Raw genomic sequence first — 19,096 nt, forward strand, 5'->3', positions numbered from 1 at the left:
TGTTCCATCTGAGCAGAAAGATGGATCTAAAAAAGCAAACTCAATTTCCCCTCTGGCTGCCTCAAGCGTGAATTGCACAGCATGACAATAAAAAGAGCATTAAGACAAGAGAAATGTCCAAAAAAAAAGTGTAACCATGAGTCCCATCTAATCAAAATGAAGGATATTAGTCATTTAACTCACTGACATGCCAATTAACTACAAGATAACCCTACTGTAAACAAAAATCTACTCGCACTGTATGTATCCTGATGAAACAAGGATTAAATCAAGCCAAAACCCTCATGTTCAGCTTTCAAAATTGTGCTTTAACATCTGCAGTATTAGCTACACGCCAATATGCCAAGTGATTGATTAAAGACAGATACAGTATGTTAGAGACAGTCATGTTTGCTGTGACTTACCGTCCTGGATGTTGTAAACCGTGTTGTCAGCATTTTCTGTCGCCGTGGACAGGCACCAGAAGCGGAGAGCGAAGATCAGAAAGAGAAAGTTCCTCCGCCGCCTCCAGGTTCTCATGATGGGGCTTCTCTCTCTCTCTCGGTGGGGTGAATCGCTCCGGTCAGACTGCGTTAGTAATGCAGCAGGACCAGACACTTCTCACAGGTGACGAGGCGGAGATACAGGTCAAAGCACTTCACAGTAGTGTGGTAGTGAGAGAGAACTAAAAAAATAAAATAAATAAAATAAAATAAAATAAAATAAAATAAAATAAAAAAAGGAAACGTTTCACCACAAGACCCCAACGAGATGCGGCAGGCTGTCACTCCAAGGGAGAAGCTGTCAAAAACTTTTCCTCACAACACCAGACCTTTGGCGGGCAGCAGCGGTCTGGGGGGAAAAAATCGTACACATGCATGTGTTAAGCAAAATGTTTGTTTGTGTGTGTGATGTGTTGCTCATGTGAGGAGGGGTATGGCAGGGAGCTGTAGGAAAGACAGAATGAGAGGGTGTTGGGGAGTAGTGAAGCGGACTTACCATCCCCTCTAGTACCGGAGCAGCCACACTTTGCCATGTGCGCTTCAGAGCGCGCAGGGTCCTAGAGCCGGACATGTAAAGGCGAACCCGAACCCAGTCCACTGAGTCCAGTTGTCTCTACTACTAGACCCTGTCAGCCGGTTTTTCAGCCCGTTTGCTGTGCTGGCATATTATACAGTAGGATTAAATGCAGCCGAATTCAAAATAAAAGAAGTTGCTCTCGTTTTCTGTTGTGAAAAGCCGACCATAGCTGTCCAATTAAGACTGCATTCACTTCCAAAGTATTTCCAAGTTGCCCCAAAATTTTGTAACTGCGACATTTGTCTGACAAACCATCTGTTGACATAATTTAAAGATAGAGACTATGTAGATTAGAGAGAAACTTAGAAGCTCATCGTCAGACAGAGCAATATGGCCACCGCCCTAGACAGTTTGTCCAAAAACTAACGTTAGTCCATGAGTTGTAGTAAAAAGCAACTGGACTTCTTTTCTTGCTTGAAAAGTTAGTTCCTCAGGTAATATGCGTCTCTGAGCTGGGTCCACAGGTCTCCGAAAGTTATCGAAAGCGAGGCTGCACACATAGCTTGCTTTTCTTTGTCCATTTGCTGGGAGTTTACCTGACAGGTGCGGGCAAGATGGCGACCGAGGACCGGAAACCCTTGGGTGACGTCACGGAGGCAACCGCCATCTTTGTTTACTTTCTGACAGGCTTAAAATAGAGGCAAGAGGATGTGGTCCAGAAACAAACACAAGACACAATTTATCCTTTTAATGAACCATGTTTATTTTAATGTTGTTGTTTTTTGTTAATAAAGCAAAAATGATCACATACTGTCTCTATGACATAATCTTTCATTATTGAATCTTCAGAGTGACAAACACCTTATCATGAGGACGGTTAATAAACATGTGGGAAAAGTTTAACCCCTAACCCAAACCCTTAGTGATCAGTCTCTCCTGTAACTCTAACCCTCTTTCTAAGAAATGGTGGATGGAAGCTGATACGAACCAAGTGAAGAAAAAAGATCAGGGCAGGGCTGAAGCACATGAGATTTGTGGAATTAAATCTGTGCATTTATGCTGATAGGATTACAAACTGACATTTAAAAGAAAGTTTCCACCTGTTGAACTTGTTGACGTTTTTGCAAAAGGTTTCTGATGAAAGATTTGAAATTAAGCTGTGTTTACTTGTATGCACAACATGCATTTGTTTTGAGTGATGTTGAGATAAAAATAAAAACACTTCATTATTCAATTTGAGTAGGCTATGCATATTTATTTATTTATTTATTTTGAAAAGGTACTTTTAGCAATCAAAATAGTGAGTCAGCCATCAATTTTGAAACACCCCTGGGTCTGATTTTTCTCTATATTTGTCTCTGGACACACACACTCACAAACACACACAGCCATACATGGATGAACTGTCATCACCCAGGCCCCATCTGTGCTTTGCACGCGGTACCTGGTCTGGTCTAGTCCAATCTTTTTTAGTGTGTGTACGCTGCAGGCAAAAGAGTCACAGATGTCTTTGCGCAGGCGTCAGTTCACTCGACATCTCTATTGAGGCTAGAAACAGCAAGAAAATGAAGGGAAAAAAAGAAGCAGTGCTTTTCCAGAGCTGACTTTGAGTAAGTTATGTCCTTTAAATCCCACAATGTCATAGTGTGCCTGTGTATATTCTTTTAGTCTCTGAGGAGTTTTACTAAAATTTACACCCTGTTGTTCACTTGTAACTGCTGGACTGATTCTGTTTTATCCATGCCTGTTGCTCACGAATTGATTCAGATTCACTTATTGTCCCAAGTGGGGAAACCCGATGTGCAGTCAAATAATAACCGATTCAGTAATGCCAAATTCAAGTCAAATACTGGATTTTAACTGTGAAGACTATTTGTATTAATGTTCCTGTCACAATCCTAAAACACAAGGCCACTGCTAGCCATGGGCCTAAATGTTCAGATGAAAGGGGTGACAGTAAAATGACTAATGGCTAAACACTTGTAACCAGTGACTCTGCCTGGGCTGGCACAATTAGCCCTGTGAGCTCAGCCACTTTCTGCTTTCTAGACAAGACAGACATATCACCCTCACCTTTAGGGCATTGAACTCAGTCAAGGCCATTGGGAGGCCAGTCAAGGGGCCTCAGAGCACATAACCCACATAATGCAGAAATGGCAATGTGACATACAGACACATGATGCCTCTGAGAGACAGAGGCTGACTGACAGGATCCCCTCTCCTCGAATACATCTGCCTGTCAGTCTGTGTTCATCGTGTGGAACCAGCCAGCATGGCAGGAGAACAGCTCTCCCATGTGGATTACACTTTTAAATGGCCTTCTTATAGTGACACAGGCATCAGGGAAGTCAGTATACAACATGCATACATATGTATTGTGCATACATGCACACACACATTGTGCTGTATTGTGTTGCGGCATGGTATGTTGCATTATGGACCATTACTGGATGGCACAGATTGAAGTGCATTATCATATTATCGATCACTATCATCCTAGTAGAAAATGAAATACAACAGCAGAAAAAAAAATCAGCCTTCATTCAACAGTTAATTCATCATTTCATTCAGGGTTTAACGCAGTGTCAGTGGTTAGTCCAGAGCAATCCACTCCCCAAATCTGCCACAACAGTATGTATTTATACAGTGTGATTTATACAAACCTGCGGCACATGCCCTTCTCCTGTTCTCTCCTCATCCCAGCAGGCTCCACTTAAATGCCACAGAGATGTCAGTCACCTTTACAGGCTATATGTGGACTGTGGTCCCAAGCTGTGCTCAGACGTCTGCTCTCTTATTACAATGTCATCTCTGGTTTGGAGCTGTGCGACAAAGGCCCCTTTCACAGGAGCTGTGTGTCTCCTGAGTTCGATTAGCTTGGAATTCCACTGTTCCGGATGGGAGGATCCAGAGGCCTCGAGGCAGATGAGGCCAATGACGAAACATGGTTCTCCCTTCTCTTGCCCCTCTCCTTTACGGTACTGTACCAATGACATAGTCAAGGTGCTTTGCACAAAGCGCAGAGGCTCAATATCCTCGAAAATGACACTGCGTCAACACCGAACGTCCTTGGAATTCCTTTATTTCACTCCCCGATACTTGAAATGCATTGAAGGAAAATGATATCACAGATAAGGAATCAAACCATTGGGAAAGAAATTATATGATAAATCTGTATTGCATTTAATCACTGGGTGTTAAGTGAGCAGGGAAGACAGATTACAATTTCATTGCTTTAATATTTCAGCTGTCAAACCCATCTCTTTAATTATAATTGTGTCATTTGTAGAAGAGGAGGCTGGTCTTTGTCAGCATCCGCACACAACATCAATTAACTCTATAGCATTTACATTTTCCTCTATAGAATAATTTCTTAGCATAATGTTGGTCAACAACATTGCTTGTTTTGCCATTATCTGCTGTTGTGACATGAGCAGAAATAGCAGCAATGTCAAATCAATTCATGTGACACAGCCACACAACAAAAACAAGCTTTCTCATGTGTTATAAAGGGCTTATTAGCTGTAACTAGCAGCTTTATTAAGGTTGAACACATCATTAGCAATGCTTCATCAGTCAACATTTGGGATACTGGATTGTGAAAAACTACATGAAAATTGATAATCCATTACTTGTGAGATTTCACATTTTAATCTGCATCATATATGCAGGGGGCACCTCTGATTAATTAAAACTCAATGGTAACTGATATATTAACAGCTGATAAAGCTGCTGGTTCGAACTCATAAACCCTTTATAGTCAGCGATTTATCAGCTAGTGGTAACATCTGACTCTTCACTTTATCAATGCTTTGCTGTTTGCAAAAGCTTGTTCAGCATTGTTTTTCTTTAATTGTTGTATCCTTTTCCAGTAGTGTGATCAAACTGCAAAGAATAAAGATAAAAGAAAGGGAGTCTTATCTAAATGAATACATATGTACAATCATTGCAAATATTTGCATAAGCCTTATGATTAAGAATATTATAGTAACTGCATTAAATACAAAGTCACTTTTGATGTACTGTGCTGTCCATTAAAGAAAGAGGGTTGTTTCTTGTTTATCTTTGAAGGATCTGGTCCAGAAGTCTCTGTGAAACAAAAGAAACAACAATGGCAGTGATAACTTGTCAGATCAAAAACCCATCTTTCTGCACTTCAATCTATTAAGTTCTGCATCACACAGGATTGACTAAACTGACTTTCATTTCCTCCAGCCTCACCCCTGAGGTGGCAGGGGTGAGGCTATCCAAGAACAGGACTACCCAAGAGCTGGAATCTCATTTCAGGCATCGTTCAAAACCCACACACCTTCTATCCTGCATTATTGCACCGTACTGTGAGTCTTCTCTGGGCTCCACCTCTCTATGTGTGTATGGACACTTTCTGACAAAAAATATGAGACCTCTAAAGCACACACAACTCAGTGTTTATCTGGGAGTGACACACTCCTTTTCTGCCCAATCTCACCGTGGTTGAGCCCGACTAATAGCTTCGTTTGAAAGGTCTCAAGGTCACACTGGCATCATAACAGTCCTGTCTGCTCCATTTCCCCAAGAAATAAAAATATTCTCCTACGGAGCCATTTGACGTAATATCATGGTCTGTAGCTGGATGTGTCAGTAAACTGCACAGCACTAATGTTCTGTAGAATCATTGTTTCAAAGCATTTTGCATAAGATACAATTATCAAGATGTCCCAGTTTACCTCAACACTGGCAAATGAGAGAGAAGCCAATCTTGGAAAAAATCTTTGTAAACACTCACACACACATGCACACATTATGTGATGCTCCCATGGTTGTATAATTATCCGTAAAAGACTGGAAACATCTCTCTTCATATTCGTCACATGTCACCTCACTGACAACGGATTCGTTGTTGTGATTTGACTACAATGTTAGAGTGAATGAAGGCTCATCCACAAGTGAAGCTGAATGGATCTGTCTGACACTGCATGTCCTAAATATATCATTCATTTTTCACTGCTGAAGGACGTAGATGCTGCCTGTTAAAGTGGTGTCTATGCATTATGGCAACGGGGGCCTAAATAACCTAAGTAATATGAGTCATTACTGTGTCTGCTTTGGTTTTCTGCAGTGCTGAAAGCTAAGAATTACACCCCGGTGTAAAGAGTGAAATGGGTCCAGTTGTGATGGAGTAAAATTTTTAGCTCTGATGTGAAGCTTCCTCACTTTTTCTAATCTGGTTTTGAAGAAAACACCGGAAACTGAAAAATAAGATTTTATATGAAAAATAAAATAAAAAATGAGGGAAGGGAATAGACCCAGAGGTGGGATACTCTTAATGATGGTCCAGTGTAATAAATGACAGAGGTTGCAGTTTTGGCAGTCAAACAGTGACCTCTGCTGGACAATGATCAAACCATGTTTCATTCCATCCTTATGAGTGATGCTTATATGACTTGAATGCTTCATTTGCTCATAGTAAGAATCACGTCTAAAAGTACTAGTACTAGTACCAACAAAATAATTAAAACATTACCTGAAAAGTATCGCTATCCTGTTCAGGTACACTTATGTGAATATATTTTTTCTGGTCTGATATTGGATGTGAGTATAAAACTCCATCCTGGACTGTGGGAGGGAGCAAGAAGCACAGAGATAACATGCAAACTCCATCCAGAAAAGCCCAAAGCCTGGAAATCTAACCCAGAACCTTCTTGCTGAGAGGCAACAGTGATAAACACTGGACTACTGTGCCACCGTATAAAAAAAACTACATTTTGTAACATTTCTAGATATACTATAATATACTGTTACTGTAGGCTTAGTTCAGTGTCATCTTACTGTCTGTGTACTGTCTAAAGTCTAATTATAACACTGTTTTTATGACAATGAGAAGTAGAAGAAAGAAGAAAATAAAATGCTGTTCCTTTAACACCACCTCCTGCATAACAAGTGAGTTCAACAAGGCCACAGTGACCGACATCTTCACCTCCAAAAACCCTCCTCATAAGCATTCTTTCGGTGGCACATCCGTCCGTGTGTGATATTCTATTTGAAGTTGATAGTTTTCATGTACAGTAAACAATGTTTTGAACTGAAAAAAAAACTCTACCTTTTTGAAGACTTCTGCTCGCAATCTGTTGGTTTGTGATACAGCCCTCTTTTTCTCCTCTTCCTTTTTCTTTGTCACCTCTGGCAGCTTGTTGTAAATCCTACAGGCACAAAAAAGGCAAATTCATACAGGGCAGGGGACTATGGTATCAGAAGTCTGAGGGTGGCTGAGCTATGCCAACGGATTGGCATACTAGAGACAAGGTATTATCTAGTGGGACCACAGCCGGCAAAAACCTGGATCCACTGATAAACAGGTCTCACACAGCCTCCTTTTTCACTCCCACAACTACAGCCAATTTGTTAAGAGATCCTCCAAGTCAGATAGTGTCGCTTTTGAAAAAAATTACAATGGGCAGCCATCGTCTGATCAGGTGTGCCTTTCCAGATAACGAAAGGGAAAAAAATAGAGAAAGAGATAAGGTATATACAGAGGGTAGCTCAAATCTCCCGTCGAGACGTTTGGGCATCAAACATCTATTGTATCCATACAGTATGTGGGTGTGTGTATGCTCATCGTGTTTGTGCACAAACCTGCATGCATGGCGGATATGACAGGCTTGATAGATTGTGCTGAATAAAACACACACACACACACACACACACACACACACAAAGAACGAGGAGAGACAGAGTGGCATCATCTGACGTGGGCTTGGTCTGGAGAACTCACCGTCTGGACCTCAGCTGCATCTCTCTGCCTGATATAGACCTCTCTCTAGGCTTGAAAAGGTTATCTAGGACACACACATGCACAGACACACACACATACAAAAACACATTGGAATAACAAATAAGAATTAATATGTAAATGAATCTTGAATATGCAAATGAACAAAGAGGCCTGCGTGTGATCTCTCTTTTTCCGACATTTACGCACTTGTTTATTAACAAATGTTATATTTATGAAAGACACATGATATGTATGAAAGCACATGGACACATCTCAAGCGCACACATATAGCACAGACAGCCATATCCAGTGCCAGTAAATCTGACGACTTTGTCTCCTGCAGACTGAAGTGAATGGCCTGACCGCCACTGCTTAGGTCAACAGCACCAGGACTTTCTGTTCATAATTAGACTTCAGATGTCAGTCAGAGACCAGCATGAGCTTTTCAAGGCTCCTAATTTCACAACTTCTCTGTGACCTTCCAAGGTTTATTTGGAGTGCTTTGATTACCTGAGGTATTAGACTGCCCTTGTGTATTCATATTTTAAAAAGAGGGCTGAGCAGTCAGGTTTCCAGGACATTTGGATGAAGATAAATTGCTGTAAACACTCTGCTATGATGAATGTGTACAGAACAGATGCCCACTGTATAACCTGAATGCATTTCAAGAAATTCTTACATGACCCCATAGAGAATCCATCACATTCCCTGTGTAGCTTTTTTTTTAAAAAAATGTCATATTACCCTAAATATGCACAGTGGAGGAGTTAAAGCTGATGAGAGAAATGCTGGAAGTGGTGTGTGCTCACTTCAGTTGAACAAAGCCTTGTCATAGTTTGTAAGTCTGGCAGTTTCACTATGAGACAAAGATAAACAAGACTCTGACTGAGCATATATCAGCACTTTCTGCACACAAATCATCATCTACATCTTTATGAATATCAAACAATGTCACAACATTTCTGAAAAACTCTAAGCTAGACACCCGGTGTTACTTGGTTGTTTACTACATTTTTTTTTACTGACAGCCACAGAAAGCTTTTTTGTGCATTTTTGATAAATACTGGTTTAAAGAAGACATTTTGCATTTAAATATGTTTTCATGATCAGTATGCTGCACTTTACATAATTTCTGTGTCCCTGTGTTCTTTTCATTTAGGCAGGCTACTGTTTTATACCTGATCTAATCTTATGAATTCATATTCATGATATTTTCTCTTTTTTCCTCACTATGACATCATGTATAAATGTATTCAGTTGCATCTTGCTTTTGACATTGCATTGCTGAAGGAGGGAAGAAAACTTTTAAAGGGTCATTTTATTCCAAATACACTGGTCTCAGCATGTGTGTGTGCATCCTGCATGACGAGCTAAAGAGACAAACATGCTTTAACAGATCTGCAATACTCGATAATGGCCAGCAGAGAGCAAAGTTGGATAAAAACCACTCCACAATATAGGGTATTATATCTAAAATCACCCTCCGCCCCCCACTCCCCAGACTGGTGAGGTTTCTGAGGTTACAGAGAATTATTTGAGATACAGTTGATGAGTTCCTCTATTCCCTTATTTTCCAATGTATATGAATGACTGCTCGTCTTCAGGAAGCTACTCCTACTTGATGAGCCTCCACAGTTAAGCGACTGTGTTGGTTTCTACAGGAGGTGACGTAACACCAGATGGGAAACATAGTAAAAGATTGATGATGAGGAGGTAGCGGATGAGGGCCTGTTTTGGATCGACTCCTGTGAGACTCAGTGATCTAAAAGTGCCAGACTGTGATTCGCACACTGCTGTCACCACAGCTGATGACACGCTTCCTTCTATCATATGACCTACAGTTGTTGCTGTGTTGCTGGAACTACAGCCCTTATAACAGAGAGTTGACACATTTCACTTGGTGGTTTACTTCTATTATTCCGCTGCACGTACCGCTAAGTGGATCTGGTGTGGTGCAGTTCCTCTTCTGTTTGCCCTGATCCTCCCCGAGGCCCTGCACCAGGTCCGGATTCGAGTCCTGCAGCGCTCTCCTTCTCCTGGCCCTCTGCTCCACCCTCCTCACCCGACCCTGAGATCGGCTGATGAAGTCTGGCCTGAAGAGCTCCAAAGCCTCCTGGGGTGCGGAGAGGGATAAATACAGTAAGCTGCTAGTTGGTGGGAAGAATACAGTGTAACTCATATTCTCTAATCCAGTGAGAGAGAAAAAAAGGCACCGGGTTAGAATCTATTCTGAAAATATCCTTAATCTATTCCTTAACCTTGGAGAATCCTTTTCACAGCCTTGTAATAGCTAGGAGGTGTAGGCAACATGGTAATACCATGCTCAGCTTTAGTGGGGATAAAGGTAAGAGAGCTTTAACCACAAGGGGAATCTGAATCCCGCAGAAAGCCCTAGAAACCTCAATGGTTCTTTACCCCTCACACTGACAGAAAACTTGTTAAATTAACGGAATAGAAAAAAAAACTGGAGTAAAGAAAAAAGGAGACGGAAAGGAAAAAAAAGAGGAAATCCTGTAATTTTTAAAGACTTTGTTAAATTCCCCCTCTGATTGGCAGAAGCTGTGCCAGACACCAACTAGGGGGGGAAAAAAATCACCCCTCAAGAGATGCCACTGCTGTTGTGATCTTTATTCCAACAGTGAACACATTTAGATTTTCTGTGTGGGAGACCTTAATTGAAATAGTCTAACATCCCATCCCTAAGGTTTTAAAGGTTCCATATGGCACATATGCTGCTCTTTTCCGCATCTAATCATAAACCTTGTGTAGTTGCACTGGGTTTAAAACAGCTGTTTGTGGTATTTATTGACTGCATAAATGACCTTTATTCACGCTGCCAGCCTCGGAGTCACTATTTGGTCTATCTGATTATTTCATATTTTTTAAACTTTGACCGATTAGCAGCAGCTGATGAAGTAGAAATGGCAAAATCAAATGTTCTGTTATAATGTTAAATAGTGTTTTTTGTTTGTTTGTTTGTTTGCTTAGTTGTCATGAAGATTGTCTTTGAATGATCTCCATGGCAACTGAGCAGCCTCCAACTATTGATGAAGGCCATGAGATGTGCCCAAAAGCTACCTAAAATTTTCAATAAGTAGCAAACCTTGGCCAAGATTTATCTTTCTTTTTTGTCTGTTTTGGAGCACTCTTGACTATGTGTTCACATTGTGCAGTATATTTCTTAAAACACACTCAATTATTGTTTAAAAAGCTGTTCAGAAATGTGGTTCCTACTTTGAGGCTGAGAGTCTTGGGTGTTTCTTTCACAGAGTCAGCCTTCACTCTTGAATGATAGAAGCAGGTCTTATCCAAAGCAGTCTCTTTCTGAAGTTCTGTGCAACGGCCATGTTCCTGTTGTTCTTCTGTGTCGATGGGCGTTTTCTTCTTGCTCCATGTTCTGGAGTCCACTGATGAGACAGAGAGAGAGGAGAAATGACTGTGAAATTCAATTCAGTCCCATCAATCAAAAAGAAAAAAGAAAAAGAAAAAAACGGATTGGATTGCAAAAAGCTTTTTTAGTGGGATGAATAATTTAATGTCGATTTTACAGTTTATAGTTAAAATGTAGAAACAGGAAAATGAACTGGCCTCAAACTGACCTTAACTACACCCCACCCCCCTAACTGATAGAAAGAAAACAACCCAGAGGGAACATGAGTGTGGCCTATGAATAATGTAATAGATGACAGAGCATCCATCCCACACTCGTAACCCCATTCCTCTACCTTTTCTGGAGTATGCACCCGGTAATGAACATGTGGCATTGGGTCAGAGCATCATCACAGGCTCTGGGAGGCACAACGTAAAACTGCCAGTCAGGTTATTTCTACATGCTATATCTTGTATTAGTAAATGAACTGAAGAAGAAGAAAAAAAAAGATACGCCTAAATAAAAAAATAAAAACACATACACAAGAAAAAGCAATGGAATGGTGCAGAAAATACATGTTGTTATAACTAGAGAGAGATATTATAAATATTTAATAAGTGTTGTTTTTCTTGCGAGAGCCCAGGTAATACGTGAAGAAGGCAGGTAAGACTCTGAATTCGCTCCGGGCAGATTATGGTTTTAGAGTCCTCTTGGCTATGACATCCACCTACAGCACTGTACAGCTAGTGCATGTAAAGTACAGTAGCTGCGCTGTATATTATATATGCTAGTCCTATGGCTCATTGCAATATTCATATATATACATATCAGTTTGGCCTTAATATTAAAGAATAGTTTGACATTTCGGAAAATGTGCTCATTTGCATCCATTGGCTTATGTTAGCATAAAGACTGAAAGACACCTAGCCGGGCTGTTCCTTGGCTGTGCAGTGACAGTGAAATGAGATACAACCTGTTACATTGCGAGTTTTAAAGGTGCTAAGTAGAATTTTTTTTTAAGTAGAATTTTTTTTGCCTTTATTAGATACTACAGTAGAGAGAGACAGGAAATGGGGAGGCAGAGAGAGGGATGACATGCAGGAAACGGATGCCCAATGCAGGATTCAAACTGACTGTCCTTTTTTTTTTTTTTTTTTTTGCAAAAAGGCAAGCTGTTTTCTACTACATCTAGTCTCTAAAAAGAGTTAAGCTAAGACAAACTAAGGTAGCCTAAATTAAGATAAGACAATATAACCAGCTACTCTTTGTAGCATTATATGTACAGTATTATACAGTGGTATCTAATACGCACTATAAGAAAAGAAAAGAAAAATTTCCAAAATGTGAAACTATTCTTTTAAGATGGCTCATGTCAACAAAGTAGCTACATCTAGACCAAATATCCAAGGTTAGAGACAAAATCAATCACTCTTCAACTCCCCGAAGAGTCCGTCAACATCAATTACAGGAATCTCGGCAGTACATCATATTCCTTACTACAGCTATAACCTTGATCTTATTCTAACTTATGTACAGTGAAATCCTGGGAAGGATTCTTCGCAATCATGCAAATACAATCTATCTTTAGATTTGCAACCCATTGTTAATATATGCAGTCGCATTTGCTAACTTCAGATGTTATATAGAAGTGCTGGAAGTCAGGGGAGGATAAATGAAAGTGTTTGTTCTTTATTTAAATCTGCTGCTGAAATGAGAGTGTGCATGTACCAGTTGGGATTTAGTCTAAACATTGTGAATGTACAGTATGAGAAGTGTGGTGGGTGGGTGTGCGTCTCTTAGTTATGCATGAGGCATAAATCAAATGGTGGGAGGCAGAGTGGAAAAAAAAATAATAAAAAAAACGAGACTTTCCACCCTCTAAGACCACCCCAGCACCACATTCAGCTGGCTGTTATGGCTTGGAAACGTGATCTTATCTTCAATAACTTTAGAATATACGAGCCACTGAAAAGGAATATACACATCAATTGGTGTGGGTACTTTAGATTTTCACTTCTGAAGGAAGGTGATGAAATTCATACCTGGGCCAATATTGAAAGTGTTCTGCCTGTGCCTGAAATTGCTCTCGGAAGGGAAGGCTGCCTCATCTGCATTCCCCTTCTGCCTGCCAGCCTTTGTGTTTGAGGGGCTTGGCCCTCTGAATGACAATAATCCCAAAGCAGGGCCGTGGTGCTGTGTGTCTAAATCATGGGTCTTGTTGTTATTACCATAAGCCGGTGCTATTTGTTCGACCTCACGGCCCCGCTGCTTTGATAGAGAGCTTCTGCAGTGACCCAAACCGCTCTCCCGGCCATTGCGTTTGTTTCTGCCCAACATGGCCGCTCTGTGTCTCCCGTAACCCTCATTTGTTTTGGCTGGTTTGTTATCTATAGGGGATCTACGGCAGTTTGGGACACCGAGGTGAACAGACAAGGTGGACCTGTACAAAGCAGGCTGACCCACTGTTCCTCCCTCCAGCTCCATGAGGGAAATGGAAAGTGACTTGTCCAAAAAGACAACAGAGCTCGTGGACCTCAGCGGCACCTCACGATGGATACAAGACTGGTAGGACAGGTTAATCAGCGATCCACCTATCACGTCTCGCTTTCTCTCGCCCTCTGTGTAGCTCAGTCTGCATTGTGCATCTTGTACTTTCCTATTCCCTGGATCTCCTGCTGCCAGTCCATCAGCTGCCTGTCTGAGCTGATTTGGTGTCACACTAGTAGGATTTTGTTTGCACAGGTCCAGATGGGAGTTTGAGACTCTCATTGTGCTTGTGGAGACCCTCCTTTCTGGTGGCAAAGGAGCAGTTGTCACCTTCACGCGTCGCATTGGAAACACAGACTCCACAGGTGATGGCAAAACCTTCCAGGCTGTGATGGTGATGGATGAAGAAAACGCTGTCTTTGGACTCCTTCCCAACGCATCTGGGTCACTTGCAGTCCTGAACAGATTGGAAAGTCCACTATCTGCAGTCTGAGCTGAGAGTAGGCGGTCTGTGTTACTGGACTAAGAGACACATTCTCCTTCTCCTCTGGCCCCTGCCACACACCCCATGACAGGACATTCCTGTGCAGTGAAGCAGCAACATCCTCTCTTGAAGCCTACAGACAGAGAAAAGAAAAATCTTCATCATATCAGTGTGCAGCCGACTCCTCTGCAAACTGAACTAAAATGAAACAACAAATGCAAAGATATAACCCACTGTGATCTGACTGGGAGGATGTATTATCCGCTCCCTTGCTCGACTTGTTTCCTCATCTGTTGCTGTTGCCATGACAATGTGTAACTTGATGGGCAGCACTTGGGGACAAATTATCCATGACATTTAAAATGAACAATCCAGATTCATCTCTTGGAAGCTACCAGTCTCTGCTCTGCTCCATTTTTGGGGGGATAGTTTTAAAGATAGATTAGATACTTAAAATATATTTACTCTCCAGCTTCCCTTATACACAGGACACCTTGCTGCATTTTTCTTTCCTCCCTGTTTGAAGGGCAAACAATAAAAAATCTTCCCCAAACGCAAAAGAGCTTGTGTTCACTCACTTTCCAGAGACCCAAATATCAGGAGAGTTTTACACAAATATAAATTGGCTTAATGAGTAATTTTGTCTCTTGTTTAAATGTTATTGTAAACTAGAATAAAGGACATGTGCTCACATTACCCAATTAATTCTGAGATCTGATACTACTGTATACAATTATGGAAAAAACTGTATTTGGTTACATTTTCAGACTGGAGTTTATTCATTTCAATTATTTACAGAAGAGATATTGTTTTTGTTGATGGCAGTGAATTTTGTTCAATGCACATTTTGAGAAAACATGTTTCATTTTAAAGCTTCATCTTTCTGGCAAAACTATTTAGACTTTCAAGCACAAAATAGCAGAAGTAACAGTAACTGTATACACAGTACAGGAGTATGTTCACACAACCATTTTCAGTTTAGTGACTCTCCAGGTCATGCGACCTTGGGAAAACACATAGGTGTGCCCAGAGCTGTTTACCTCGTTGATGTTAGGTGTTGATATGCTTGAGATTCCCAAGCAACTCTCCAAACCCACTGACAACAACCAGCCGTCTTCTACTTTTTTATATGTCTGTTCCCAAAAGAAAAAGTAATGCAGTAATAAAGTAACAGCAGCTTCTGATTTTAACTAGGCTGCACATACGTGACATAAAAAGGAAGTCCACTTCAAAGGCACACTCCTCAACTTGAAACACAATTATCAAACTTACCTACTCATCACAAAAGTAAAGCCTTCTTTCTTGTCAGTGAAAATAGTCTTTCTGCTAACACTTCAATATCGCATTATTCTCTCCACTTTATCATCCCATCGTTTGTTCCATGCTTAGAGCCATGTTCGTTTCCACCTATCAGCTCCCAAAGGAAGAAATTCTCTCTCTCCGGCTTTCTACTCTTCAGCTCAGCTGATGATGACTCTCCTAACGTGGTTATCTGCATTGCTTGCCTGGCACATTTTGGATAATTCCTTAACACCAAACAATGGCTTAAACGTTTATGCCTATTGTTTCAGAAAGGCAGAGGATGGGGCTTATCGATTCGTTTTTATTCACCACTCAGCATAATTCAGTTTTTTTAATCACAATACACCAAATGCACTGCTCTCAATTTAGCTGGTAAAAAGCCCCATGTAGCTATTACAGTCAATAAAACAGAGATTATAACAAATGGTGTCATAATTTGCTTTTTAAATAAACTTGTCAAGCAGAGCTTTCACTGTATGTCACAGTGAGGCCCTGCAAATTGAAATCATGCTGTTGGCCTGTTAAGATGTTTGCGTGAATGGTACAGTGCATATAATACAAGAGAAGTAATTATGTTTACCCCGTGTGTTCCACTTTGAGGTGAGTCACATGGGACAGGGAATGCAGGCTTGAATAACAACACTGAAATAGAAATTTACACATTCATAGTTTCACCCCATTTTTGCTTTGATTTATTTTTGCCAACGCACCGAGTGTAATTGGAGGAACAACAGCATTTTTTATTATGCTGCACTCCACAAAAGAGTTTGTTTGTGCCAGAGAAAGGGGACTACGACCAGAGACCCTGAAGGATATGGCTTAAAAAGGGGGTTAAACAAAATTGAACTTGAATGAGTTCAGAAACAATGGAAACTGAGGGTGACAAGAGTCTTTCAGCTAAAGGCAGATTGCAGTGCCTGCGTTTATTATGATGAACTTGGGCACTGTGGTTTCTTCAGTTGGGCCCTGGGAGTGAGAGCTTGATGAATCTTGGACTTCTGAATTTGTAAGACATTTGTTTGTGTTTTCTTATGCACCTTTCTGCTACTAGAAATACTTGCTAGCCTGCTAACCCACCTGCTAGAAAATACTCTACTTACTAGTATTTGGGCAGCATTTACCAAAACATTACAAGTAGGTGTTTTGGAAATTACTTAACCCTCCCCCAAATGAATCTTTGCATTTGAGGCTGTTTGTTTAAAGACTTACGTGTTTGCAGCTGAGATCCACAGTGTTTAGAGACATAGGCTACATATCGCTAGTGTTTATATTATAATTGGAGTGGTGAAAAACAAACAAACTATGAAATATGCAGCTTTATCCTTTAAAACTAAACCTTGTGCACCTCCAGCCCACAGGACTGTGAGATACAGAGACAGATATGCAAGGCGTACGTGTGAGAAGAATAGAAACAGGAAGTGTGTTTGTGAGAGACAGACAGCATGACAGCACACAGAGAGTGAGCGAGCGGGGTTTGTACTTGGCTGATGCGACCGTATGCTTATTGTTTGTTTCATGCATGGGAGCCAGTGAGTAAGTAAACCTTTGTGGTCCTGACAGTGCCAGAAAACAGAGAGGGAGGCCACAGGACCCACAGCTGGTTAGGAAGCAGACAGGCTGTGCAGAGCTGTAGGTATATAGAGATAAACCCATCAGCACAGCCAGTGTTGAAATGAGGTTCAGTGAGGGAGCTCTCGGACAAAATACTGGTATTCAGATGTGTCATATACTTGCAGGTGTTAGCAGGGGTTATTTTCTGCCATGGACAGCTTATTATCCTGGCCCTTTACTTCATGCATGCCTGACATTTCTCTGCACACAGGCCTTTGTACCACCTCACCACCCCCACCATTCAACCAGTTTTTTTGTGAAAAGAAAAAGCCCCCTAATGATCTTAAAATTACCTCCTGTATGAGAAACATTTACCTATCGATGTTTCATTTTCAAATATGCTCTTGCTTAAGGTTAAATTACTTAACTTTAATTATTTAAATTACACATGCGTTATTGGATTATGAGGATGTCGTATGCGCTCCTTAGAGTGCACGCTCCCCGTAATGAGCTGCAGCAGTTACCTACTGGTTCCTGTATTAAAGCAGTTTGTCAGACTGAGTCAAGTATGCTCTAATGGTCCTGACTGAGGGTCACTGGAATGTGGTCACATGCGGTGTAATCTTTTTGAATTCACAGGAGGAAAACATACCAGTAGCCTTAAGAGTTATTCATAGATATTCAACATTTTCCTTCACCCTAAACAAGCTATATCCACTAAAGCAACATCTGCCAACATAATGTTCCTAACTAGGATTTTTTTTGCATATCCTGGTATAAATGTTGCAGTTTTTGTTTTGGTTTAATTCTGAAATCTGCCATGTTATGGACTTTGCCTCACCTGGAATAGCAGTGTCCAGCCCGAGACATCAGCTGCTGCACTCCTCTGTAGAGAAGATGTATCCACTTGTTTCAGCAGAGGCAACAGCGTTTAGCTCCCCAGCACTCAGCACAGGAGCAGAGCAGATCCATGCAGTCACCAGGTAGGTGAGAGTGTGGTCTTTTCTCAAGCCACCAGCCCCTACCCCACCCCCCCACCCACTAGGGGAAACCTCCTCTCAGCTCTAGGTGGGGGTGGGGGGGGTGGATCAAGGAGCAAAGGAGCATCAACTGAGTCAATATGTTTATACAAATGAGCCTCTGAGCTTACATTTGCCGCCTGAGAGCTACGACCCAAATGCACTCGGCAAATGAAAGGGAGGGCGAGACTGTGTCCTTTAACTTCCACGCTCTGCTGGACACACTTCAGTGGATCTTGATTTTCTCTCACTTACAGTAAAATCATTCTCAGCACGTGCCTCTGGTTTAGTTGTAGGGGTTAAGAAAAAAAAAAAAAAACATCCACCAGGGAGCTTTGGAGCTTCCAGCAGAAACTTAGGCCCCGTCCATATGAGTTGAGTGCCCCTGGCTAGACGGCTCAGTGAGGCTGTCTACCCTTCTTCTTCTCCTCTACTCCTTCGTCCCCAAGGCCCGAGCTCAGGTAGCAGAACAGGTGACTGGCTCTCAGGTTTCAGGACTTGCATAATAGGTCCCCACTGCACAAGTTATTAATGGACTCAGAGGCTCACAGCAGCTCCTGCAGTTCTCTAACTGACACGGCAAAGAAAAAAAAAAATATATATAGAGAGAGATAAAATAAAAATACAGCTGTTTGAACCCACTTTTATTCCTTTCAGGGCTTACTCAAACCAATACTTTCCAAAGATGCCCCCCAAAACTACATCTTCTCGGTATATGCAGACCTGGATATAGACAAGAGAACACTCTCTCTTATAGGCAAAACTATAAATAAACGTCTAGATGCGGTACAGCAACTGAAGGTGCTGAATATTCAACTTATTGTTTCTGGCCTTTGTGAAAACCAGCCAAAGTAGGGTAGCTTTAAAAAAACACAGTAGAGTACAGTAAGTTTACACTTTCCCCAATGATAAATTACCCAGTTACTCAACTAAAACAGTAATAACATTGAGGTATATTTCACTCTTGTCACCACAAATGACCAAGTGGTTATGCCGATATGAATGCTGAATGAAACACGGTGATGATCAATGACTTACACTTCCAGCGATTTATCTCTAGAACATGCTGTTACACTATTAAGTGCTTGTAAATATAAGTATACAGTACATGCTGATCATTTTACAGTCAAACA

At 41.2% G+C, this 19,096-nt stretch overlaps 2 protein-coding genes across 2 annotated transcripts in view; both read right to left on the reverse strand.

The window, feature by feature from the left end:
• adam12b (ADAM metallopeptidase domain 12b) overlaps positions 1 to 1,056 on the reverse strand; it is a 75,875-nt gene extending 74,819 nt beyond the window's left edge. Inside the window, exon 1 of the mRNA XM_085799820.1 lies at positions 405 to 1,056. Coding sequence (XP_085655946.1) covers positions 405 to 519 — 115 coding nt within the window. The 5' untranslated portion in view covers positions 520 to 1,056. The remainder of the gene's footprint in view (positions 1 to 404) is intronic.
• Positions 1,057 to 4,065: 3,009 nt separating this feature from the next.
• On the reverse strand, positions 4,066 to 18,831 carry LOC146973350 (uncharacterized). Its single transcript, XM_085799822.1, has 8 exons — positions 18,634 to 18,831; positions 18,290 to 18,534; positions 13,163 to 14,224; positions 10,985 to 11,157; positions 9,683 to 9,863; positions 7,751 to 7,814; positions 7,079 to 7,178; positions 4,066 to 5,088 (listed from the first exon to the last, which is right to left on the reverse strand). The coding sequence occupies exons 3-8, from the start codon at positions 13,950 to 13,952 to the stop codon at positions 5,059 to 5,061; spliced, it is 1,338 nt and encodes a 445-aa protein (XP_085655948.1). The 5' UTR covers positions 13,953 to 14,224; positions 18,290 to 18,534; positions 18,634 to 18,831; the 3' UTR covers positions 4,066 to 5,058.
• Between the last annotated feature and the right edge of the window lie 265 nt (positions 18,832 to 19,096).

The sequence above is a fragment of the Trachurus japonicus genome, chromosome 15, assembly GCF_045865225.1.
Source record: "Trachurus japonicus isolate A0001 chromosome 15, Traja_1.0".
NCBI lineage: Eukaryota > Metazoa > Chordata > Actinopteri > Carangiformes > Carangidae > Trachurus > Trachurus japonicus.